This window comes from Gobio gobio, assembly GCF_949357685.1.
Source record: "Gobio gobio genome assembly, chromosome: 15".
Taxonomy (NCBI): Eukaryota; Metazoa; Chordata; class Actinopteri; order Cypriniformes; family Gobionidae; genus Gobio; species Gobio gobio.
The window spans coordinates 22631772-22658924 of record NC_137108.1 but is presented as its reverse complement, the minus strand read 5'-3'; the positions used below and the strand labels follow the sequence as shown (position 1 = coordinate 22658924).

General features: G+C 39.1%; 2 protein-coding genes across 3 annotated transcripts in view; one reads left to right on the top strand and one right to left on the bottom strand.

The window, feature by feature from the left end:
* The window catches only part of LOC307139202 (sister chromatid cohesion protein DCC1-like), a gene marked incomplete at both ends in the record, with an annotated part of 29651 nt that extends 7192 nt beyond the window's left edge, over positions 1-22459 (bottom strand). The window contains 5 exons of the mRNA XM_079838092.1: positions 9600-9730; positions 20304-20461; positions 20542-20594; positions 20677-20815; positions 22297-22459. Of these exons, the coding sequence (XP_079694218.1) occupies positions 9600-9730; positions 20304-20461; positions 20542-20594; positions 20677-20815; positions 22297-22459 (644 nt within the window). The remainder of the gene's footprint in view (positions 1-9599; positions 9731-20303; positions 20462-20541; positions 20595-20676; positions 20816-22296) is intronic.
* Positions 22460-23917: 1458 nt separating this feature from the next.
* The window catches only part of deptor (DEP domain containing MTOR-interacting protein), a gene marked incomplete at its 5' end in the record, with an annotated part of 48604 nt that continues 45368 nt past the window's right edge, over positions 23918-27153 (top strand). Inside the window, 2 exons of one of the 2 annotated variants that reach the window (XM_079836719.1) lie at positions 23918-24297; positions 24631-24730. In XM_079836719.1, the coding sequence (XP_079692845.1) occupies positions 24645-24730 (86 nt within the window). Of the gene's footprint in view, positions 24298-24614; positions 24731-27153 lie in introns of those variants that run through there. The other variant, XM_079836718.1, reaches the window with a different exon arrangement.

The window sequence follows — 27153 nt, the reverse complement described above, 5'->3', positions numbered from 1 at the left end:
TTCTAAAGAGCAACTCTGGGGGAATTTGTCATGTGCGCCATTTATTGAAACATAAGAATTTTTTTTACAAGAGTATTACTGTTTAATGAAAACTGCTCGATCTCAACCTCATATTTCTGTTGCAACTGTTCAGCAGCAGAACTCACTGTTACAACACTATCTAACCAATGTGTCTGTGTGTGTGTGTGTGTGTGCATCACTGACATTGTGACATTGTGGTACAACTGAAGTTGTAACAGATTAACCGCCTAATTCATTTATTAGTTCATATAATATATAGGCCTAATATTATTGAAGCCCATTTCCGCCACTTAAAAAAAAAGAATTTGAGCATAAAAAGTCAAAATTATGACATACTTAAATCATAATCTAAATTATGATTTACCAAGTCGAAATTATGACTTTAAAAGTCATAATAATGACATAAAAAGTCAAAATTATGACTTGCTAAATCGAAATTATGACTTTCTGCTCATTGATGTGCCGCTACCCGACATATGATGAGTTCATGAGAGCATGAATGAGTATTTAACTGTAGTTTGAGCTGGTAATGATGGAATGATTGTCTTATTATCTGAAAGGCATTAATATCTCTGAGCAAACGTTCTTCAGAGGAATTTAAGAGCAAGCTTTAGCGCAGAAACAACAGAACGGATGTGAGGTGGCAGCTGAACATATTGAATATTCTAATGTGTTATTATGGAAATATGATCCAGAACACACACCATCAGAATCTGCTGTAATGCAGGAGTGTGTCCAGTAATGACCCGTCCAGTGGGATCTGATCTGATCTGTACAGTCACCTGAGGGTGGCGCTGTTCTGAGATCATATTTCATTAATAACTCAGCAGAATATGCTGTAATTTCCCTAATTAATTTTATTGACCTCCACGTGCTCGGTTTTGATAATATTTCAAATAATTTAATTGATGTATATATATTTAATCTGTTACAAATTCGAATAAAGTAATATAATTATATATAAACATATAATGTCATCTTTCTCTGCTTTTAAACAGATATAGAGTAAGACATGAACAATGCCTCCAATGTTAAATATGTGCAACAACACTTAGACTACATTTGACAAGAACCTCTTCCTCCATTCCCTGTTAATTCTATTGTGTTCTGTTCTATAGCACACCTGTACATACACATAAGTCTATTTTTGTTTATTATGCATATGTGCATCTCATTCAATTATCTTTATTCTTTATTGTCTTTATTCTTTATCTGTGTACTGTGGTCTCTGTGCACTGGAAACTTCTGTCACCAAAACACATTCCTTGTGTGTGCAACAGGGCAATGAAGCTTTTGATTCTGATTCTGGTTCAATACTGAGCTACTCTGGGTCAATTTGTCACGTGCGCCATTTATTAAAACATATAAGATAATTTTTTACAGGAGTATTACTGAAAAATGAAAACTGCTCCATCTCAACCTCATATTTCTGTTGCAACTGTTCAGCAGCAGAACTCACTGTTACAACACCATTCAACTAACGTGTGTGTGTGTGTCACTTTAACCATGACATTGTGGTTTGAACTGAAGTTGTAACAGATTAACCATATATAGCCTAATTCATTTATTATTTCATATAATATATAGGCCTAATATTATCAAAACCAAGCATCAATAAAATTAATTCTGTAGGGAAATTACAACATATTCTGCTGCGTTATTAATGAAATATGATCTCAGAACAGCGCCGCCCTCAGGTGACTGTACCGACAGATCAGATCCCACTGGACGGCCATTACTGGACACACTCCTGCATTACAGCAGATTCTGATGGTGTGTGTTCTGGATCATATTTCCATAATAACACATTAGAATATTCAATATGTTCAGCTGCCACCTCACATCCGTTCTGTTGTTTCTGCGCTAAAGCTTGCGCTTCAAATCCTCTGAACAGCGTTTGCTCAGAGATATTAATGCCGTTCAGATAATAAGACACTCATTCCATCATTAGCAGCTCAAACTACAGTTAAATACTCATTCATGCTCTCATGAACTCATCATGTGTCGGGTCACGGCACATCAATGAGCAGAAAGTCATAATTTCGATTTGGTAAATCATAATTTCGATTTTTTTATGTCAATGACAGGCCAGACTAGCCAATCCTGAAGTCTCCTGGTTTGACGTCCAAGCAGGAACGGTTACCTCCCTTTCCCCCGCCCAGAGATTCTGGCACGCCCATGCAAGCGCTCGAGAGATCATTGCTTGTGAACGAGTGAACGCTGGCAGTTTCTCAGTGTTTGGATGTACAAATGAAAACAGAAGTCTTTTTTCAGTTCCTTCTGATCAGTGATTTCTGATGTGTAGCTAATTATTTATTATTCGTGCACACACTGCGGCTTCTCTCTCTCCCGACAGAACGGTGTTTTCGTGTTTTCTATCTTGAGTCCGTGTTTTTGTACGTCCTCGTCGCGTCTATCTGTTCTAAAATGTGCATACAGTCATGAGTTTCTGCTCAACATCGGCAGACTCACATCTCTTTAGAGATAAACCTCACGCACGCCGAAGCTCGGGCTGCACTGACCGGTCGGCCTTCAACATCCCCGACCCCCAGTACTGCATCTGGCCCACAGCGGAGGCACCAAACGCGGCGTGAGATTAAGCAGAAGGGGGGTAAGCGTGAGCATATCCGGGCTAGACAGCTTTCCCCACAATAAACTGGATTACATTCGATTACTGTTGTTGTGTCTTTGTTTGCGCTGTGTACTCAATGCGCGTCACTGACGCTTTTCTTACGATAGGAACATATCTAAAAATATGCTATTATCAAAACTTACTCATAACTCGTTCATCTCGACAGCTGTAATGGTACTTTGCATGTGTTACAAAGTTGGTAATAAGGATGAAGACGGACTCGGCGTGACTGGGACTCGTGTTTATTCAGAACTCTCAGATACAAACACAATAAACTCGCGCTGACAGACAGCGCTCTCACAACTCAGTAGTTACTATAAATAACTTTGTTAGCAATCGCTCCGTCTCCGTGATGTCCGGTTCGCCAACGAATCATTCTTTTGAACCGGTTCTTTTTAGTGAACCGAATCAGTTCACCAAATCGGACTGAATCGTTCTAAACGGTTCGCGTCTCCAGTCAGCGCTGATCCATAATTTACAAAAGTTACTAACTTTCTGACATGAGTGACAGTCCCTCCGACTAGAAATAGACTAATAACCTGAAGTATATGCTGTAACTACAACAGTTCACTGAACTGAGACTGACAGAACTGATGAGAAGTGAACTCAGGTCCATCCGTCTCTCTGGCAGCAGCTTGTGCCTCGTAGACCTCTTTAAACCACGCCCCCTCCGCTCATTTAAGATGCAAAGATGTCAGCCAATCACAACAGTGGGCGTTTTTACTGAAGTCTCACAGCAGACACGCCTCTTGAAACAGGGCATTCAGCCACAGGGCAAACATCAATATTTTAAAAATGCCTTTTATTTCTAAATTATGACATTTTATGATGTAAAAATCATACTAACAATATAAGTACACCTCAGGAAACATTATAAAATAATAGAAAAATGCCATGCCATGGGACCTTTAAGTGGTAGAAATGGGCTTCCATACAATTGCGACTTTATATCTCAGAATTCTGACTTTATTTCTCAGAATTATGACTTTATAACTCACAATTGTTCTGAGAATTCTGAGATAAAAAGTCGCAATTACTGTTTTTATTTATTTATTTAGTGGCGGAAACGGGCTTCCATAGTATTGTAACCAATAAAATAAGTGTTTTTATTGTTACAACTGCCTTCCGTGAGACTTTACTTACAACCATTGTCGTGGAAAATGTAAACCTTAATAATTATCATGGTGAGGCTGGAATTGAAAAACACAAGCAAAGTGTCTTTAAAAGCTTTTATTCTTGCCATGGTCAATTCGGACATACAGATGTCTGCAGTCAGGAAAGACAGAGATGGAAGCCTCACACTCGTTCTTTTATACAATTTCAGTGGGTGAGGACTTCTTAGTCAATAACTCAAAAACAATTCCTTGGTTAATATTATCGGCAATTGTGACACCTTAAGTCAACATAAGGTTTCCGAGAAACTTGTTCAAGGCTACAGACAATGAACTACAGACAACACAAGTTTTATACAGGGTATCTACAGATATGAACAAGTTAAATTTAAGACCTTTTTAATACCACCCTATGTGAAATTTAAGACCAAACCTGTGATGGAAATACACATTATATTACATACGTATATGTAATATTTAATGCAAAAAGAAAACAAAATAGAAACCCAAGCATAGCATTTTGTTAAAGGGTTAGTTCACCCAAAAATGAAAATTCTGTCAGTAATTACTCACCCTCATGTTGTTCCAACCATGTAAGACCTTCATTCATCTTCGGAACATAATTTAGTATATTTTTGATGAAATCTGAGAGCTGTCTCACTCCTCCATAGTCTGGGTGTCCTGTAAAGTCTGGGTGTCCTGTAAATAGCACATTCAGGGATTTTCCGAGATACCATTTTGGAGGTTTCACTATGACCACTCCCTCTTCTGTCTCTAAATATGACTGGCACTGACTGAATGATCAAATTTTACATTCTTATGGAAATATGATTATATTTTGCAATTATCATTTAAATCTGACTAATTTTCAAATAGTTTGTTGTAAATCAATATCTCAGGAAATTGTTATGGGGTTTCAAAATATGAATATGACTTGCTAAACTTACTTATGTTACTAAACAGGTCCTCGATTTCATACGTCCACTGTAGTAGACATCAGAGCAACTTAAAAGCACTTAAACCATGTAAATCAGGAATTTTGGAAGACACAACGAGGGAACAGAACCCATGAAATATTAGATATTATAATGAAAATGTTGCCAATTACTACTCCCATTAGTACACTTCTTTTTTTAATTTATTTATGGCCATTTTACACACACATATTGCATAAAGTAAAATATATCAAATCATTCTGTTGTATCTTTCATAACATAGTTGAGATGTTCACTGATGTCCACTAGTGTAATGTAACAATAAAAGCCCAATTTATCCCCGCAAAGTATCATATCACAAAGCTTTTTGGTGGTATTAACAATTTATTCTGAAGTAATATTTTCATCAGTGCTCTATCAGCTTAAAAAAATATTTATCAAAAATTAAAAAATGTACTATAGGGCTGTTACCAATCAAAATAATTTACAGTGCAAAAATTAGAACGGCAAAAAACAATGTTTTGAGATTAAATAAAACTTTGAATAGGCCTATACAAATAAGAAATGTTTAAACCATAGACCGTAAAAAAATATGGACGACACGACTTAATTCTCTTCCGCTGAAGTAATTGAAGCCTCCGGAGGTCCGAATATGGCACTGACATCTTGCGCAGATTTGGGACCGATTCTGCGCAGTAGTGATCTCGGAACCGGAATCTGCGCAGTGGAGAGCAGGAAGTAGAGACGCAATATCAAAATCCCGCCTACACTCGCAGATGCAGAACAATTCATTATGTCGATGTGAAAAAAACAGTTATGGAAATGTAGAGATTAAAGCTAAAGCTCCAATCTCCTCCCGAAAATCCCCAAAAAAGTCTGTTAGTGCCTCAGTGACAACTTTACTCAGAGAAGTCGTCAATCTCAGCTGGTAATCATGACGTCACACCCCCTGTTTTATAGCATCAAATAACTAACTAAACTTATTTAAAAACACTTTAACACTTTAAATGAAATCATTGTGATAAAAACTGCCTACACTGACAGAAACCAACTTTATTATTCGAAGTGTAATTTGATTGTTTAGTTTGTCTCGTCCATTAGAAAACACGGAGGGGCGGGGGTTATGAGCTATACTGGGACCAACCACCTGGGGGCGATTGAGGCGAGGAGGCTTCAGTTTCTGAGAGGAGTGCTAGACTTGGTTTAAACACATACTTTAAACTACACTAAACCACCAGTAGGTGGCGGTAAGTCACTTCATTTCAACCGACTGGTTCAAAGCGCTAACAAAACAAAATGCGGAGTGTTGCTTGGAGAACGCAAAATAGCTTACTTCTGCGGTCATCTTTGTTTTGAACTATTTTCGTTGGTGAAACTGAACAAAACAGTCAATAGTGTGTCTAAAATGTAAGTAACTTTACTACTTGTTTGTTGAACCAAAATCAGTGGCTAAATCCGAAATTGCTCCCTAAACCCTCATTCCCTATACTTTAGTCCACTAATACAGTTCACTTGAAGGAGTGAATGAAAACGAGTGCTTCAAGTCAGACAGCCGTTGAGTGTACATCCGCTGTACACTCATTATTGCGGTGCAATGTGGGATTGAATGAGTGCACTCGAACATGTCCACTATATGGTTTCGGACACCTCTACAAATGGCTGTCCCCTCAAATAGTGCCTTATTTGAGGGTATAGGGGTGGATTTCGGATTCAGCCAATGTAATGTGCACTCGTGAAAATACTCAGCAAAATAGCTCCCTTGTCGTGGTAACAGTTATATTAAAAAAAGTCTTAGTTTTCTTTCTTTCAGTAGGCTACTCATTCCAGGAGAGTTCCTTGTAGACGTCTTTCAGAGCAAAATATAACAGCAGATCTATTAGGAAATACAAATACCATTTTGTTTTACCTTGTAACTACTCTGACCATGTTAATCAAGTTGTATTCGTTTTCACACTTTATCTACTTTTTCACTGCCCCCCACTCTTACAGTTTGAGACTGCTCGTTTTTCTCTGCCCCTCGCTTTAATTTCCCCTTCTCTAAACATTTGTTCTCAATTTTCTTCCACAAACCAACTCAATATACTATGACAACTATTTAATTTTCAGAGCACAAAACGTTGCCCCTACTTTAAATTATATTGTAATGGAGGCTTTTAAATCTGTAATATGTGACTATTTCTTAGTTACAAATACACTATATTGCCAAATGTTTTGGGACTGTTTTCCGTAGGGTTTACTATAGAGTTGGGAAGGCTTTCCACAAGGTTTAGGGGTGTTTATGGGAATTTTTGACCATTCTTCTATAAGCGCATTTGTGAGGTCAGGCACTGATGTTGGACGTGAAGGCCTGGCTCACAGTCTCCGCTATAAATCATCCCAAAGGTGTTCTATCGGGTTGAGGTCAGGACTTGTCATGATCCTCCACACCAAACTGGCTCATCCATGTCTTTATGGACCTTGCTTTGTGCACTGGTGAGCAGTCATGTTGGAACAGGAGGGGGGCATCCCCAAACTATTCCCACAAAGTTGGGAGCATGAAATTGTCCAAAATGTCTTGGTATGTTGAAACATTAGGAGTTCTTTTCACTGGAACTAAGGGGACTGCAAGCCCAACCCCTGAAAAAAAACCCCACAACATAATCCCCCTCCACCAAACTTTACACTTGGCACAATGCAGTCAGGCAAGTTCTCCTGGGAACCGCCAAACCCAGACTCGCCCATCGGATTGCCCCAGACAGAGAAGCGTGATTGTTCACTCCAGAGAACATGTGTAGGCGGAGGGTAAGGCTAGATGTGATTCCTCCTTAAAAACACATTTAAATAGAATGTTATGAAATAGTTACGCGTCGCCTATCAACAACCTACACATCCTAGTATAAACGCTCTTATTATTATTAAAGTGGTTATATTCACAAACCACTATATGAACAGGCAAGCATATGCCTGATTTGGCATGGCAGCCAGTTCGAATAATAAATAGCCTAACCATTGCCTTACCTAATGCAACAAAACATACACATTTTCTTCAAATTCTGAATGGATTACCGCCTAGAAAGCGTGCATAAAAGCGCTCCCTTAAGGTGTCACTCATCTAAATTCATCGCAATCTCACAAAGTTTTGCTAATCGATAAAGCTGACTGTACGATTAATATCTTATTTAGTCTACATAATGTCTACATGTTTTTGTTACATCTCAGCACTTGACAAAAAAAAATCAGGCGTTTTGAGTGGTGAGGGGATTCTCTAACTTAAACATGTCTGATTGGTCGTTCAAGAAATCATCAGATATGTTTGTGATTGGTTACATTGCTCAACACTGCAAAAATACATTGTAAATAGAAAAACCTAGACGCTCTCAAAAGCACAATCACCAAATCTGTGTATCAGTTTATGATGAGAGTCTCAGAGTCGTGTGTGATTGGTTAGTGCGCAACGCTGTAAAATGCATAAAAGATGCCACATGAGCAGATCTAAATTTTATGCCGCAATCCGCGCTTTTAATTTAATTTAAATTTTATTACTAGATTTAGATTTTAGTTGCATTTTTGACCCAAGCCCCTTCCCCCACCTTACACATGCTCCCCCTATCCTATACCAGGGATGGGCAACTTTGAGGGCCAACATTTTTTTCTCCTTCAACTTTTTATTAAGGTAAATCAATGTATAATTAAGGTGATTTTGTTTTTAAAGATTTTTATTACATATAAAACTTGAGCAATTATGCTAATACAAATGGGAAACTTTGTTGTCAGTTGACAAGCAATATTAACCTACCTTAAAGGGTTACTTCAGTGATTTAGCATTAAGCTTTGTATCAGTAGAAACCCAGTAGTATATTCGAATTATGATACTTTCCCCCCTCATATCCCCATGAGACGAGAAAATTATGCATTTTATTTCTGGAAAAAAATCCTCAGATGAAGCAAATATTGTCATTTTGCATCATCTGAGGATTTTTTGGCCAGAGGCTATAGACTACAGCCAGAAGAAGGAGCTAGTTTTGCATGTTATCAACCAGCCCATAGTGGAGGGATCTCACTCGCAGAATGTAAATGCGCACGGCCGCTCGGATCGGGCATTCACAACGGAGCGGTGCGGAGCAAAGTGACTGTTTCAACTTTTCAATGAATTCCTATGAAAGTTAAGCTTCCATAGGCATGATCTGAAAACTCCTGCTGCGTTTGAGACGCGACTTTCATTCGGCTCACTCACATGTTATTGAAAAGACACGTTCATTTTTTAATTTTAGTGTTTATTCTCTAACTGAACAAAATGATTGTATTACTATGAGAATCAAAACGACGGGGTGGGAAGTGATAACCAGTAGACGTGGCTTTGGGAGTGGCCTCATTGGGCAGCGAAGCAAGTGAATTCTGGGAGTTGTTGCCTTTCATCCACATGAAACAAAAATACATTTTCTATCTTTTCTCAGTCTAGAAGGCACCAAATTCAAAAATAATTTCACATTTCTACAACATAAATGACCAAGTTTAAATACACATTCATCTTCCCAGTTACTTCAACTTTTCAATTAATTTCTATGAATGTTTAGCTTCCATATGCGATCAGAAAACGCGCCATTCTGGACACGCGCCGAGAATGACAGCCACGCTTACCTCAGTTCTTACTTCCCTCTCGTGCTGAATGAAATCAGACTCCTGCTGTGTTTGTCCTGTGACTTTCGTTCGGCTCACTCACACTTTATTGAAAAGACACGTTCAGTTTTTAATTGTAGTGTTTATTCTCTAACTGAACGAAATTATTGTATTATTATGAAGATCAAAACGACACTGGGGGCGGTGTAGGGAGTGGCCAAGCAAGTGCATTCTGGAAGTTGTTGTCTTTCATCCACATGAGACAAAAATATATTTTCTGTCTTTTCTCAGTCTAGAAGGCACCAAACTTGTGTCCATTTTTCTCTCAGGCTGAAGAGGCTGTTGAATCGCTCCAGTGTGTCCTCAGGCAAATCTTCTATCCGTTGCAGCGAGATGGTCTCTGGTTTAGAGCGACGATCTAATAGAGCTAAACCCTGAATGACAAAAAAACATGGATAGATATAGATTATTAAGAGAGCACTCCAAGTTCAGAAATCTATTACGAGGGTGCACGCTGCAAAAATTATGTGAACGCGGAGTGGGCAGTCGTGCGCGTTCAGCGCAGTCAGCGGAGGCTCGCGGAAAGTATAAACAAGGCTGAAGCACCCGCAGTTGATACTGTAATAATATACTGGAGAAACAGATTGGGCAGATTTGAACATTTGTGTTCGCGGTCTGGAGAGCGCCATCTGTTTACAACGTGTTTTTGCAGCGGTGAGTAATGTAGCCAGATCTCTTGAACGTGATCAGAGTTTTTATTCAGTGCTGAGTTAATGCCGGCTTGCGAAACTCGAGGCTATACCGTCTATAAAATTCATTTAATAAAACTATTGTTTTTTATGCTGCTAAGAGGACCGATGGCCAACTGCATGCTGCAAAGTTTCGGAAGTGACATCTAAATATAAATGCTGGATTCCCTCTGCACGAATCAGAAATATCCTACTGAGACCCAGAATAGAGGTTTTGCCTCTGTAGAGGACATCATATTTTAGTGAATTTCTCTGACAACATACACCGATATTCTTATGAAATATGATATTCTTATACGTCTGTTTACTTTACATATTGTCCTAAAACACATGCAAATTAGATATAGTGTATAGATGCATTTCATAGATTGGGAGTGGCATTTATGGCCATGTTTATCATTAATACTTGGTCAGTGATATTTTAATACCGTGCAGTGCACAAAATTAAGATTCGAGAGATGGTTCAAGTCAGCGTTCAATAAATTAAGTTAAAGGATTAATTCACTTTTAAATAAACTTTTGCTGATAATTTACTCACCCCCATGTCATCCAAGATGTCCATGTCTTTCTTTCTGCAGTCGAAAAGAAATTAAGGTTTTGGATGAAAACAGTCCAGGATGTTTCTCCATATAATAATTTACATTAACAAAGCCTGGTGCACAAACTCTGCTATTGTTGGGAGTCATTGTTCAGCTAACCTCGAGTTTCTCATGGTTAAATGTAGACCGTTTTATCTACCGCGGGAGTTCACTTCCACCATTATAACTGCAGCCTATATTCCCCCGGATGCTGATGCCAAGCTTGCTATGAAAGAACTTCATGCAGCCATCAGTAAACAACAGACTGATCACCCGGAAGCTGCTTTTATTGTTGCAGGTGACTTTAATCATTCAAACTTAAAGTCAGTGCTACCCAAGTTTCACCAGCATGTTTCCTGCCACACCAGAGGAAACAAAACCTTAGACCATGTTTACACAAACATGGCTGGTGCTTAAGTTGCGACACCCCTCCCCCACTTGGGACAGTCAGATCACCTTTCTTTGTTCCTCATCCCCAAATATGCACCCCTCATCAACCGTGTGAAGCCATCAGTGAAGACCATCAAGGTGTGGCCTGCGGGGGTTGATTCCACACTCCAGGAAAGGTTTCTACAAACAGACTGGAGCGTGTTTGCTTCTCAAGCCACCAGTGGTGCTCACACAGACATTGACTTCTACACCTCCTCTGTATTGGATCATATCAATACCACCATTGACAGTGTTACAACCCAGAAACAGATCACCACATACCCAAATCAGAAGCCATGGATGAACAGGGAAGTGCGACTCCTGCTGAAGTCACGCAATACTGCCTTCAGATCAGGAGATGCACAAGCCTACAGTACATCCAGAGCAAACCTGAAGAGGGGGATCAAAAAGGCCAAGTACTGCTACAAGCTAAAGATAGAGGGTCACTTTTCCAACTCTGACCCTCGACGCATGTGGCAGGGCATTCAGGCCATCAGTGACTACAAACTCCCCCACTCCACCCCCGCAGCCACTGATGTCAACTTCCTCAACGAGCTAAATCACTTTTATGCTCGCTTTGAAAGAGACAACAGAGAAACTGCCACCAAGCTCAAACCCTCAGCTGACCCACCAATCACACTCTCCACCACAGATGTCTGCAAGTCACTGAGCCGGATCAGCGCGCACAAGGCTGCTGGACCAGACAACATCCCTGGTCGTGTTCTCAGGGCATGTGCGGAGCAGCTCGCTGAGGTTTTACAGACATTTTCAACCTGTCTCTTGCCCAAGCAGCTGTACCTTCATGCTTTAAACGCACTTCCATTGTGCCAGTGCCAAAACACTCTAACCCGAGGTGCCCTAATGACTACCGCCCTGTAGCACTCACACCCATCGTCATGAAGTGCTTTGAGCGGCTGGTCCTGGAACACCTAAAAGACTCTCTACCATCCACATTGGACTCACACCAGTTTGCCTACCGCAGCAATAGGAGCACAGAGGATGCCGTTTCCATGGCACTGCACTCTGTGCTCACTCACCTGGACAATAAAAACACTTACGCACGCATGCTGTTTGTTGACTTCAGCTCAGCATTCAACACTGTCATCCCAACCAAGTTAATAGCCAAACTTGGAGACCTGGGCATCAATACCTCAATGTGCAACTGGATTTTGGACTTCCTAACTGACAGACCCCAGAATGTTCGTTCAGGATTCACCTGCTCCACATCCATCACTCTTAACACTGGTGTACCACAGGGCTGTGTGCTAAGCCTGTTTCTCTACTCCCTCTTCACCGCCGACTGCAAGCCTGTGCATGGATCTAATTCTATCGTCAAGTTTGCGGACGACACTACGGTGATTGGTCTCATCAGCAACAACGATGAGACTGCCTATAGGGAGGAGATCCAGCACCTGGCCACATGGTGCACTGAAAATAACCTGCTCCTCAACACCACCAAAACGAAGGAGCTCATCGTGGACTTCAGGAAGGAGTCAAGAGGCACACACGACACCATCCACATCAATGGAATGGCTGTTGAACGTGTCTCCAGTTTCAAGTTCCTGTGGATCCACATCTCGGCGGACATGTCGTGGACGACCAACACCTCCAGCCTGGTCAAGAAGGCTCACCAGCGCCTCTTCTTCCTGAGGACACTGAGGAAGAATCAGCTCTCCTCGGCTATCCTGGTGAACTTCTATCGCTGCGCAATAGAAAGCATCCTGACCAACTGTGTGGCAGTATGGTATGGGAGCTGCTCTGTTGCGGAGCGCAAGGCACTGCAGCGGGTGGTGAAAACTGCCCAGCGCATCACAGGGACTCCACTGCCTGCCATCGAGCACATCCAGAGGAAACGCTGTCTGCATCGAGCTCGCAGCATCCTCAAGGACTCCTCTCACCCAGCCCATAGACTGTTTTCTCTCCTGCCCTCCGGCAGGCGTTTCAGGTGCCACCGGACCAGGACCAGCAGACTAAAGAACAGTTTTTTCCCCAGAGCTGTCTCTTTACTGAACTCAAACCCCCGTTGATCCACTTCCCTCATATACTGCTAACTCTCCTACCTCACATCCACCTTCACTTTGTTATTTTCACTACCGACTGTTTATTACAGTCACAACTGTTTACTTATTCATTTTCAGAGATGTATAAAGTACTAGATACACATACTTGAGTAAAAGTACAAGTTCCTTATCAAAAAAGTGACTTGAGTAGAAGTTGAAGTGCTCTTTAAGCACCACACTTAAGTAGAAGTACTAAAGTATTCAACATTTTTTGTACTTAAGTATTGCAAGTAGTTTATTTTAAAATGTACTACTCAAGTACTGAAAGTAAAAGTACAAGTATTGTGTTATGTAGTTATTAAAGAAAGTAGTCAAAAGTTTGAACATCATATTGTTTTTATTATTTCAAATGATTAAGCTAAAGGACAATCACAATGTTGGTAAGTAATTTTTCTACATATTGTCATATAAATAACCTGAAAATACTGTAGTTCATTAAGATTAAATCTTACTATAACCACTCTTACTAAAAAAAAAAATGGGGTAAGCACACTTATATTCTCATTTAAAGAGGTGTTCTGAGTAAATGATTTGTTTGTAACACTTTACAATATGGTTTGATTTGTTAACATTACATTAGTTAATGTATTAGACTAATAACTAACATGAACTAACCATGATCAATACATTTGTTACTGTATTTATTAATCTTTGTTAATCTTAGTTAATAAAAATACAGCTGTTCATTTTTTGTATATGTTACTTCACAGTGCACATTAACTATGTAAACAAATAGAGAGCAATTTGAGCGCAAGACGCTCGTGTTGTTTTAAAGACAGTGAATGCGCGCTCGCGGGGCTCTCTCACGCGCTCTCTCTCTCTCTCTCGCACTCTCTCGCGCGCTCTCGCTTTCTCTCTCTCGCGCTCTGTCTCTCTCTCGCACTCTCGCGCTCTCATGCGCGGTAATGTGGGTTTGGAATGGAATGATTCATAACATTTTTATAATTGTAACGAGTAACGATGCAGCACATAAAAAAAATATCGGAGTAAAAGTATTAAACTCATCGAAAATATGTACTGAAGTAAAAGTGGAAGTAGGAGAAAAAAATAATACTCTAGTAAAGTACAGATACTGCCTTTTAGTACTTAAGTACAGTAGTGAAGTAGTTCTACTTCGTTACTATACATCTCTGTTCATTTTGCACTACCATACCTTAACTGTATTATGCTCATTTGCACTGCCGACTGTTATTTACAGTACCTACTGTTTACATTTGCATTTTGCACCGTACTTCTAACCGTAATATGCAATCACTTTCCACTGCCCTTTTACACTTTTTTTCGGATAGCTTCTGTCCATAATTTATTGCACTACCTTAATCCACTGCCATATTCCTCATTTTAGCCTAACATATCATTGTATACCTCTATCTGTAAAATTCTGTTTATAGTAATAGCCATCTGTATATTATATTACACATCCACCTGTAAATTCTGTTTATAGTAATAACCATCTGTATATTATTCACTGTACATATTCACCTGTAAATTCTGTTTATAGTAATAACCATCTCTCTATTTATAGATATATTTATATATACTCAGTACATATCCATGTCCTGCACTTATGCAAACGTTGTATATCCTGCACTTGCTGCTATTGCACTTCTGGTTAGACCTAAACTGCATTTCGTTGCCTTGTACTTGTACTTGTGTAATGACAATAAAGTTGAATCTAATCTAATCTAATCTAATCTAATCCAAGATGTCCATGTCTTTCTTTCTGCAGTCGAAAAGAAATTAAGGTTTTGGATGAAAACAGTCCAGGATGTGTCTCCATATAATGGACTTCAATGGACTCCAAACGGTTCAAGGTCCAAATGACAGTTTCAGTACAGCTTCAAAGGGCTTTAAACAATACCAAACGATGAATAAGGGTCTTATCTAGCGAAACGATCAGTTTCTGCAAGAAACCGAGCAGTATTTATGCTATTATTTTACCTCTTAACAGACGAACGCGATCGTCTCTGAGCTCCGCCATAACTTCCGGCAAGTGAGGTCAAATTAGATTGTGGTCATAGATGTATACGTAGATGCCTCATTAGCGACTGCACGGATCAGTAGAATGAGGCATCTACTATCAATATATATATACAATATATATATAATATATATATACCCAGCCCTAAAAATCGGCTGCACATATGGGCCATCGGTTTCCACACACACTCAAGAAAGATAATGTTTGATTTGTCATGTGTCTGTTGTTGCGATTAGTAATCATAGGTTTATGCTGTCAAAGCGGTTGATTTAGGAGTTTGGCGTCTCCATGTGGTCCTGTTTAGTATTGCAGCTTGACTTGGCTAAAATAAAAACAATCTCGTTGTTGTTGCTCTGTACACATACTACACTGTGTGAATTCTGTAACGTTTTTTTCTGTAATATTTTTTTTCATGGGTGCTTAGGTGTGTATACATTTATTATATAATATAATTATATAGACTCCTTATATTGGTTATTTTGTGTCTTTTGGAGTCTCCAATGATCCTTGAAGCTTGCAGAAAATACAGTTTTGCGAGTTACAGGCCACAGTATACCCGGGGTTGAAGGACTGAAATCTATTTTTTCATTTCTTGTGATCATTTTTTCTCTGTATATCAGTGGCGGTTCTAGGGGGGTGGTGGCCCTGTGTCAACAAGCTTGGCCCCCCTTCTGGCCCCCGTAAATTTGGAATCATATTGCACCAAACAATGTTGTGAAACTGGTTGCAATGTGCGGTTTTTGCTGTGGTGGTGTGTGATGAAAAGAGCACTTTATTGTGTCATAACCAATAACCAATGCAGAGAAGCAATGAGGAGGCGTGCGCTGTGGGACGCAAGTAGTCTGTTTATGATGAATGATTCGTCACTCAGTCTGCATTCGCTCAAATAGTTGTAAAACGTGGGCTATAATGGTTGCTACGCACTTGAATATAGATAAAATAAGCTCTCTTTATACACGTTGTGTTGTGTGTAACTTCACCCATACGCAGCAGTGATAGGTTACTGTAGATTCATTTTACTGACTTGACGACTTTGAATTCCATTCAGTCATTTCGTTCATTCAGCCTACTTGTAGTTAAAATATATTTTTTCAATGACTAATTTCTCGGAACACGTCCACATATGTAATCTTTGGCTACATCTTCCTAATTCGGAATATGATCAAAGATAAATTATGACCAACGCAATGAAAGAACCATTCATGTGTGAATATGACAGATAGACATACCCGAGAAAAGATACAGAAAATAATGTAATTTCAGTCTTGTTCACATATAGCGAGAAATAATATTTTATGCAATTGTGTTGCTTATAGAGTATTAGATGTTTGTTTTTATGTCTATGCTAACTTTGCGAAGATTCCGCTAACAGAGAGCAGGAAGGCTACAAAACATGTAAAATAAATGGTTTAGTTTTACTTTTATAAATTGAGCATGCATGATCAGATTACAGATACATTACTTTTCAAATAAATAAATGAACCTGAAATGATTTTACTTCACATGTAGAGACTGCAGAGTGATACAGTATATGGCCAAATAAAAAAGACTTTCAATAATCCGGGAATAATTTAAAGGGTTAGTTCCCCCAAAAAGAAAATAAAAACACCTAATGTAACTCACCCTCGTGTTGTTCCAAAACCTGTATTAGTTAGAATGTCGTTAACCAAACAATTTCAGTGCTTCTTAGTTAGAATGTCCATAAAATTCAAGATATGTGGCAAAAATGCCCCTGTTTGAGTTTTAGTTTTAGAGCGTTTTTACACTGGGCACTAGTGCTGGGCGGTATGACCAAAAATGTATATCACGGTATTTTTCTAAATTATATCGGTTTCACGGTATATGACGGTATTTTTCCCCCTATGCATGAGCGGGTGTTAATCACATTTTCTACTGATTGAGAGGAAATACTGCAGGAGATTGACTAGAATACCCTGTTTTACTGTCATGACGAGTGAATATTGTAGAAAAATTCCACACTAGAGTCAATACAGGTTTGCAAAGCCCCACAAAATAATGCTATGGAGAGACAACCAATAAAACACAGACCTGCAACACACTCATTACAGGCACATGAATATTAAAATATGACCACGGAGAGAAAATAAACAGAGTTGAGGGCACCGTAAGCATTTAAAAAATCTTATCTTGTTGTTATAAAAATCCTATACAACAACAAACGGCCAAAACGAGGGAGAAACGCGGATATTTGCAATAGAGATCGCTAAGACATGTGACAAAATGGGCGGCAACGTCATCAGAATGCAAAGAATTATGGGTACGTTTGGCCCGTTTACATGGCCTGGCATAGCAGGCTAGTGTTCTGGCATGAAAATAATTAAACATTAGAGAGAAAAACAGAATATAATCCTACAAAATGCAGCGGGCTAAAGAAAACATTGTCGGACCATATTGCCTAAAACAAAATCCTAATGCAAAGACGAGATCTGATGAGAAAAAGGGAATCAAATGGGCCTGAGAGAGGGGGGAGCGGGCGCAATCCAACAGTGGACACTAAAAATATACTCCGTCATTTTGTTCACACAGGACATCATTCAAACTGCAAAGTGTTTACTTATATTTGTATATCCCGTTCTTAAGCTTTATGCCACTTCTATCGTGAGAACGACTATTGCAGTTTATAACACAGCAGGTAGACGGCATCTTGAACACTGCTTTCTTCCCTCCATGCAAAGAAGTCTGGCGACCGGCGCCCGTTGTGCCGCGGATTCCCAAAATGCTTTGCGTTTACCACTGGGAATACGTCATGATGACGACACATTAGCAATCTCTATACATAAGAGCACTCTCTGAACAATGACACATCAGTTTAACACAGAAAGAATAAAGCAGTTACTTTTTTGCCAATTCTTCTTTGAATTGTCAGTTTATTTAGTAACTTACATCATTCATTGTCTTTTGTATAGCAGAATAATCCATCGTGTCAATGCGGTCGTGATCAGATGTATATGGTTCAGTGTAGCCTAATCAGTGCACATTTCATTTGAAGAAGACGTGATGAAATATGCGCGCATACACGCTTCGAGTTCACGTTTAGAGCACTATAGTATATGAAATATGTCCATAAAAAACTTAAACGCGCTCGCTCTGGTCTATATCTGATATATGATCCATGTGGTGAGCGTTGTTAATCTCATCACGGTGCTCCGCGCAGAAACCGCTCTCTCTCGCGCGCGCGCCGCGTATAGTTTGAATTCTGCACTGTGATCAAGGGCTGAATCCGAAATCGCCCCTTATAACCTCAAATAGGGCATTATTTGGAGGGGACAGCGCTTAGTGGTGTCCGAAACCATAGTGGACGTTATTGAGTGCACTCATTCTATCCCACATCGCACCGCAATAACGAGTGTTAAGCCGATGTACACACAACGGTTGTCCGACTTCACGCACTCATTTTCATTCACTCCTTCAAATAAAGTGATAACGTAGGGAATAGTGAATGAGGGTATAGGAGGCGATCTCGGATTCTGTAATGTGATTTCAGCGGTGCTCTGACTGCTCTCACTAGTACAGTGCAACACTGAAATGCGTCCCCTCTTAAACAATGACGCGCTGCGCCGCGTTCCGAACGTTGTTTAAGCGACATACCGGTATTGCGGTATCATCAAAATTCATATCATAACAAAAATAAATACCGGTATTCGGTATGAACCGGTATACCGCCCAGCACTACTGGGCACGTTTGTTGTGGTCCATGTCAGAGCGCGTTCTAAACCGCGAATACACCGCAGGCTCCCTCTCGCTCGTATCCAAGGTAAATCATCAACACTATCATCCCTTAGCCTACATGTGTTTTATTGAACTAAATACATTGTCATCTGATAAAATGCATGCGCAGGTTACTTTTCTTGCGCACCCGAGCTTGTTACGCATTTGTGTTGCCTCTATCCAATAAAATACATATACAATGGTTATTAGCAGTTGTGTATTTTGTTTTTGATTCATTATTGCATAAAATAATATTATATTGGATCTAACTATAATTACCCAGTTGTGAATCATATGACCCGTGGATTGTCCGTGGGCAGCCAGAAAACATGTCATATAAACCAGCGGCTCGGTAGCGGAGCACTGTCGGAAAAGTGGTGGCTGCCACTGATGGTCCGCTAGGAAAACAATGAGCCAAATGCCAGCGGGCTGCCAACTTTGCCTCCAGTGGTCCGCCAGTGGTCGTATTTTAGCTGTTGCTTTCATATTCCCATGAATCGCAGCACAGCTCGAGCGCAATTTGCGCAACCAAGCTCAGAGCACCTCCTTCAGGCAGTCTCGAATTCAGTACCCCTGAGCTCAGCTCACCCGGGTCATGACAACTTTCACATTACCAATTATTCGAACTAAACTGCCAGTGTGAAAACGCCCTCACATTTACATCATGATATAGACTAAGCAATATAACATGAGTAACGAGTGCAATATCACACAAGTTCTGTTTTTCTACCCAGAATAGCATGACTGCAAATGCAATAGCCTACTGATCTTATACAACAGTTTAATAAAAATAAATAAGTTAATATTGTGTTCAACATAAGAAAGTCATATTTGGAACAACATGGGGGTGAGTAAATGGTGATAGAATTTTAATTTTTAGGTGAACTACCTAATTAACTACTGGTTAAGATAAATGTTAACGTGTGCCCCCTAAAAGCACAAGTGGCCCCTGCCTGGCCCCCCTAGTTACCGTGGTCTAGAACCTCCACTGCTGTATATGTATCGATTTGGGCTTAACTTATAATGTAGCCACCTAGTGGACTCTCTGTATGTGGACATTCACGACATATGGCCACCTAGTGGATTGTTGTTCTTTATTATTGTCTTTCTTTCTTTTGCATGTGAACATTTACAGCCTGCCACCTAGTGGTTTGTTTTGGCATGATTCATGTGGTAATTTACCATGTTACTCAGGTGTTTTTAATTAGTGCACACAAAAGGGGAAATTGTTTGTTTGGGAAGCACACCCTGAAGAAGGCTGTCTGTGCCGCTACGCGTGGGTTGTCTTTTAAATTTTCTATTATGAAAGAGCCAGTAAAATAAAGGCTTTTTAATATTTTGAAGAAGAGTGCCATGGATTTTCCTTTTTTCCACAGTTTTGTGATTGTTGAGAAATCTTCAAGTCTTGCATGTTACTGATGTCAGACAATGTTTGTGTAAGTGTGCTCAGAGTTGGTTGTGAAGTTGACTGAAGTCCTCACCCGGAGCTGATCCAGTCTAGTGCTCATTCCTTCAGGAACGCTCTGCTGCCAAACTTCCTGGAACTCTGAAAGGTTGAACTTCACAGCATTTTGCAGGAGCAGCTGAGCTGTGGCCTGACATACTTTGTCCTCATCCAGTCCGTACATCACCTGGCCATCTAATAGAAATGAAAAAGATAAGGGGTCCCTTTTCTTTCATTATTAAAAGCATAATTTACAGAGTAATAAAAATACTGACCTTCACTTGTGTAGCATCTTCCATAGCAGTTGAGACAGTGTTCTATCATGGCTCTGTTCACAAAACAAAAACATTGAAAAAGATCTACTATTTTCTTCTAGTCTCAAATGTTTCTAATCTTTCATCTTCACTTACTTTGGCTCAAAGGATCCCAGCTCTTCCAGACAGACACTGAGAGAAACTTTGTTGAAAGACCAAGACTCTGAGTCCACCAGCTGAGTCACATGACCCAGGTGCTTCATCTCATAATCAAAATCCAGGATCCTCCAAAATCCTATGAAACACAGGTCTGAGTTTATCAGTTCACTTCACCTACAACCAGGGCTGTACAATGCGACATATATTGCACGTGCTAGTAATGGGCGATATAAACGATACAAAATTGGCCTACGATAGAGATTTTAAGTCTATTGCACTATCGCAATAATGCACGTTGATGACAGAATCTACCCGTGAAATGTACAGCCACGAGCTGCAACTGGCAGCAATGCATCATCGTATTGGTCATCTTGAGTAAACATAGCTGAAAGCGAAACGGAGGAGCTGGTAAAAAAGACCTTGCAACATCCATTGTTTGGACTTGGTTCGGATTTAACCCGTCCGCAGTGGCGCTGCCCCATCAAAATTCCAGAAATGTATACAAAAATGATATAAAAGTGAAATTAAAATAAAATAGTTTACTCATAATACGATGTGCTGGCTGTTAGTAAGAGCCTCAGCATTTAATAAAAACTGGCTTTGATGGGTTAACTATTTTATATGTTCTTCAATATGTTCTTGCTAGGATGATTAGTTTCGTAGAGATGGCAGCAGTTAAACCAAATTCTTTCACAAGGCGTTCGTTGGAAGATCCCGAACCGGACCAACACGATTTACAAATCCAGCAGCAGGCCAGTGACAGAGGACGAAGCTGCACTCGGAGCTCCACGCGCTTGTTATGAGAAACGTAAGTGGCTGGCTGGATGTGTTGTTAGCAATGCCCTTTGCTTTCCCTGTCTTTTATTTCAAAGTGTCGGAACTGAAGTTTTGTGGACAACAACGGGGGTAAGAGACCTCAAATATCTGACTGAACAATGCAAACGTTATGACACTACTGAGATGACTGACTTTACAGAACTGCATGCTCATCTTTATAACCTCTGATTATAAGACTGATGAGAAACATAAACAGATATCAGAGAAGGCTTACACTAGTTCCAGACTAAAATGCCTGTTTGAGCTGTTTTAACTGAAAGCAACTTGCACTGACATATCTTAAAATATGTCAGCGGCATTGTTTTGACTCAAGATGCACACCTGTAATGTTTTTTTAGGGCACATTTAAAAAAAGCTATTTAAATGCCCTAATTGAACTAAGGCCTAATCCTGGCTTAGTCTAAGCTCTGTTTGTGAAACCGGGCCCAGAAGAATTACACCAACCCTTGTGAAAAAGAAGTGTGCTTAGTTGTAGAACATGTGCTTTGTGTACTTCATAATATGATATTAATTAAATAAATGGAAACTTGAGTGTACTTACTGCAAAGAGAATACATTGTCATTACTGTTTTTTAATACACACAAGTACAGTTTAAAAAAAGTGCACGTTAAAAGTTACTTTAAAGGACATTTGCCAATGCCAAAGTATACTTCTTTTCCATAAGGGAATGTATGCAATACTAGTTTGTGTTAAAAAAAAATTCTAAACAATTTATTTCTGTCTAAAATAATACTGAGATTTTAAGTTGATCTTAAAAGGACGCATTATTACCTCTTTGCCAACTTCGTCGTGTTTGCAAAGTGTATCGTCCTGCTTCATGAGACCGTAATAGCCCGACGACACATTATCTCCGAAAGAGAGGCAGTAAGTGACGGGTTTCAGGTCTTCTTCTTTTACTTTAGCTATTTGTAGCGTGGCTTGAACCTCTTCTAATGTCCTCATGTTGCAGAATTGTTTTATGCAGGTCGACTGAACACAACATAAACACTTGTGCTCATGTGCTGTTGTCAGCGCTCAACTTTCCCGCAATATTTAGACAGGAAGATGAGGTTGATTGACAGCAATACGAGCCAATGAACGTTTTCAGGCGGGCGCGTAATAGTGTGTAAACGTCACTAGTCCATTAGATGGCGCTACACAACCCGATTTCATATATCTGTCGTGTGAAGCATTCCTGTTGTATGCTGGATTTAGTGATTTGAATAATTTGTTTCAATAAAAAAATAATTATTAAAAAAACAGCTGTCATTGACCGGCTCTGTAATCTTTTATATTGTTATTGTTTTGATATGAATTGATATGAACCTTTTCTGTTTTCTTCACACATTATGTGTCCCATATTTCATTTATCTTCAATCTTCATTGACATTTGGTAAACACTAACTTTAGAAAAAAAAAAAAAAAAAGTTAGTTGTGGTGGACATGAAACTGTCTGACTGAATTGTAATTTTTGACAAACAAACAAATAAATAAGCATATAAAATAATTTCACACAATATATATATATATATATATATATATATATATATATATATATATATATATAATGTTATATATAATATTAAATGTTTAAAAATATAACAAATGTGAGATATCTCTCTCTCTCTCTCTCTCTCTCTCTCTCTCTCTCTCTCTCTCTCTCTCTATATATATATATATATATATATATATATATATATATATATATATATATATATATGTATGAATATGTGTATATATGTATATATAACAAAATATTTTATTGTTATTGTTATATATAAAAATATATAACATTATATTTATAAGAATAAATATAATTTATATTTTATTTATTTTACTTTTCCTTGTTAATTGTATTGGTAACGCTTTACAAAAAGGTTTCATTAGTTAACATTAGTTAAAATGAACTAATGAACAATACTTCTACAGCATTTATTAATCTTAGTTAAGGTTCATTTTAACATTTACAAATATTATTAAAATCAAATGTTATATTTTTTAATATCAGTTAATGCACTGTGAACTAACATGATGAACAGCTGGATTTGTATTAACTAACATTAACAAAGATTAAAAATAACAAATGTATTGTTCATTGTTAGTTCTTAGGCTAATGTTAAAAAATACAATTTTATTTCATATGCATGTTGTGATTATTTTATTATTATTTTAAATCACTTTTATGCAAAGCTCTCTGATTTACATTTGTGTAAAAATAAAGGATGAAGCCATGGCAAAAAAATAAAATAAATAAATAAATTAAACGCAAAGTAAAAAGGTTAAACTCATGTGTTTTGAAGAAACATATTATGTTTTACATTTACATCTATTGTGCTGTACGAAATAGTTTAATCTTCGAATAAAACGTGTCTTGTTATTTTGGGGGGGTATTTAAAGTGAGTAAAGTGATGGGCCCCAGGCTCCGCCCCTCGTGGTGACTCCCCCTATGAGGATGGTCAAGTTGACTCGCCCTGCAACATGGACAGGAACGTGCTTTCACTGGAGAATAGTAAACAATCCACAATGGAATGAAGGAAATGAATTAGTCTGTCTTCAGAAATAATCTGCTGTTTGATGCTTCGGTGTGATTTACTGCAAGCTTTGCGGTTCATGCATGTAAACGCATGTAACGTAGGCTACTGATGGCTGGTGGCACTTGATGGCACACAAAAGACAAGTTATTTCGAGTCGGTTTAAGCTGTGATCAACTCAACAGCGATGCTCTTGTAGTGACATCGCTGGTATTCCTCTGCAAACATCATTTCGGATCTGTTTGACGTCTCTGCATCGGAATTAATAAGGTAAACAATGTTTTCTCCTTATCGCTCGTTTGTTTTGACGTTCTTGCATTATCTGATTTAAATCTTTCGGATGCCATTTAACATGACGCTGTGTTGTTTTCGCTCATTTCATTCAGGCCAGTTCGTCTAGCTCAAATATCAAAGCTGTCATAACAATCATCAAGCCTCTCCCAAATTAATCTAGGCTAAAATAATCTGCTATATGAGAGGCGTGTTCAGGACGCCCAATACAAATTCAAGCACACTGTGCATGTCAATTCGTTTCACAAACAGCGTTTTTTTTCTCCTCCAAACGTTGATTTGTCACATTCACGAGTATGATTTCATGTTCAGCGCGGCTGTCAGAGATGGACGGAATTGGGAACAGCACGCAGAAGAGGGCAGCCGAGCTGGAGCGCATGGCCGAAGTCCTCGTTACAGGAGAACAGTTACGGTAGGTGTGGCTTGACACCCCAATACACGCGACGCATCTATGGCTGCGTCCGAATTCGCATACTCTCTTGAGTAGGTACTTAATTTGAATTAGTAATTAGTTTACGACGTATACATAGTATGGATGTATGTGTATGTGTTGTATGAATGTAATCTGGACATATATGGTGCTTTCAAGGCATGGCGAAAAGACCGTATTTACGAACTTCCACTAAATAGGCCTAGTGGAAGCTCGGGATTTTCTTTAAACGGAATACCATGTTTATAGGCATTTAGCAGTGACATTGTCAGGATTATGTTCAACAAAATAAGCTAATTCTCTGCACAAAATAGCATATAACAATATAATATGTACCGATAACTTACAGTAGCTTTATAAATTATTAAATAAACACTCCTAATGAGGTTAAACACTCCTAATGCACATTCATTGTTCTTCATTTTCTAGAAGTAGAGTTTAAAAACCTTGTGTAGTTAATTAATTAATTGCTCCTTTCCACCAAGCGGTTCGGTATGGTAAGCAAGTTTTGCAGTTTTCATTGTCAGAAGTTGTGAATGGTGCCCTAATTCCGAACCATACTGTACCACTTTTTTGGCACCCTTCCATACCTAGCACAGTAGTCCAGTACTAAAGGGTGGAGCTAGACTCACTGCAAAAAGGGAATTGGTTGACAGAGAATCATCACTTGCGCATGCTTTTTTGGCTGTGTTTTTCTTTGCAGCCTTGGCTCAAACAAAGCGTGTCTACTTCTTGTGACAACAGCCACATGCTGAGAAGCAAGAACAAGATCTGCTGTATGTCGTCCATTGTTGTTTACTGTGTCATTTTCTTCTTGGCACAAGAATGAAGTCAATCGCTACACCACACCTATCATAAGGATACTGTTGGTGGTGGAAATGCAAGCTGGATCAGGGTTTACGGTCCCGAATCGTACTGTACTCTACTGAACTGTATCGCACTGCTCTGTGGAAACGAGCCTTAAGAGAAGGTTCACCTCCATCTTGCTCCGATGAAAGGGTCGTAAACATGACTTCTCAACTTGTAGATACAATAAGGTTTCACTCAGGGTACGTTTACGTACAACGTTTTTAACCGGAAAAGTTTGTCCTTTAAATTTTTTTCTTAAAGGTCCTGTTCTTCGTGATCCCATTTTTCAAACTTTAGTTAGTGTGTAATGTTGCTGTTAGAGCATAAATAATACCTGTAAAATTATAAAGCTCAAAGTTCAATGCCAAGCGAGATATTTTATTTGACAGAAGTTCCCTTTCAAGGCCTACAGCGAACGGCCGGTTTGGACTACATCCCTGTACATCCTGCTTTAATGACGTCAGTAGAACAGTTTGTCGACTAACCTCCGCCCACAAGAATATGCGAAAAAGGGGGCGTGGTCTTGTTGCTCCCTCGTGGAGAAGAGGAAGTGTTGCGTTCGGTTCGGTTCGGTTGCGTTTGTCGCCATGTCGTTCAGACGCTGTTATTTTCATCCCGGAGTCAAGTCACCTTTGTTTGGCCTTCAGGGGTTGTAGTTTGAGCGCGTTCATCTCCCCGTTATGGTAAGAGGCGTGACCTTTCCGGGTAACGTGCCCTAAGCTGCTGTCGAATCACAACGCGGGAACCGCTGGCACAATCAGAACTCGTTACGTGTTTCTGAAGGAGGGACTTCATAGAACAGGGAAATCTTTCAAGCCGTTTTGAGGACAGTGAAAACAGCAGTATACAGATAAGTAAATTGTGTGAAAAATATTGTGTGAAAAATACTGTGTTTTTTTACACATGAAACATGAACACATGTTATATTGCACACTGTAAACACAATCAAAGCTTAAAAAAAACACGAAAAACGGGACCTTTAAAGACGCATTGTCAAAAGGATCCCTGTTCACACAGATATGCGAAACGACTAAAAACGCTGTATTCTGCTGCCAGGCCAGTAGTTGGCGATATCACTTTGTAAATAAACACTTATGCCTATAGACTGAACATGTAATATTTTTTGCTTGCAGACGACGCATTGTTTTCACAAATTTGAATTTTTGTAAAAAAAATTTGTACACGATAATGGTATATCTTTTTCAACGCTGTTGTCATGTAAAAATGAACTGCCAAAACGCATAATTTTTTTTACGTTTTTAGTTGAAAACTCAGATATACATCACACAATAGGGAAGAAAAGACTATCGCAACTTCCGCTTTATGCAGACGTTAAACAATTAATTCAGATTATTGTGTACACACCACACACGTTGGTCTTTTATTACACATTTTGGATTAAAATGTAGTCGGTTTAGTCATATTGCACTTTAAGTAATGCAGTTGGCACACCCATTTGTCATTACCCAGTTTTACTGTACTGTCATGATGCAGATCTACAAATAACATATCTGACGATTTAAGAGTCGTTCCATAAAATGGAAACTCTTTCACAC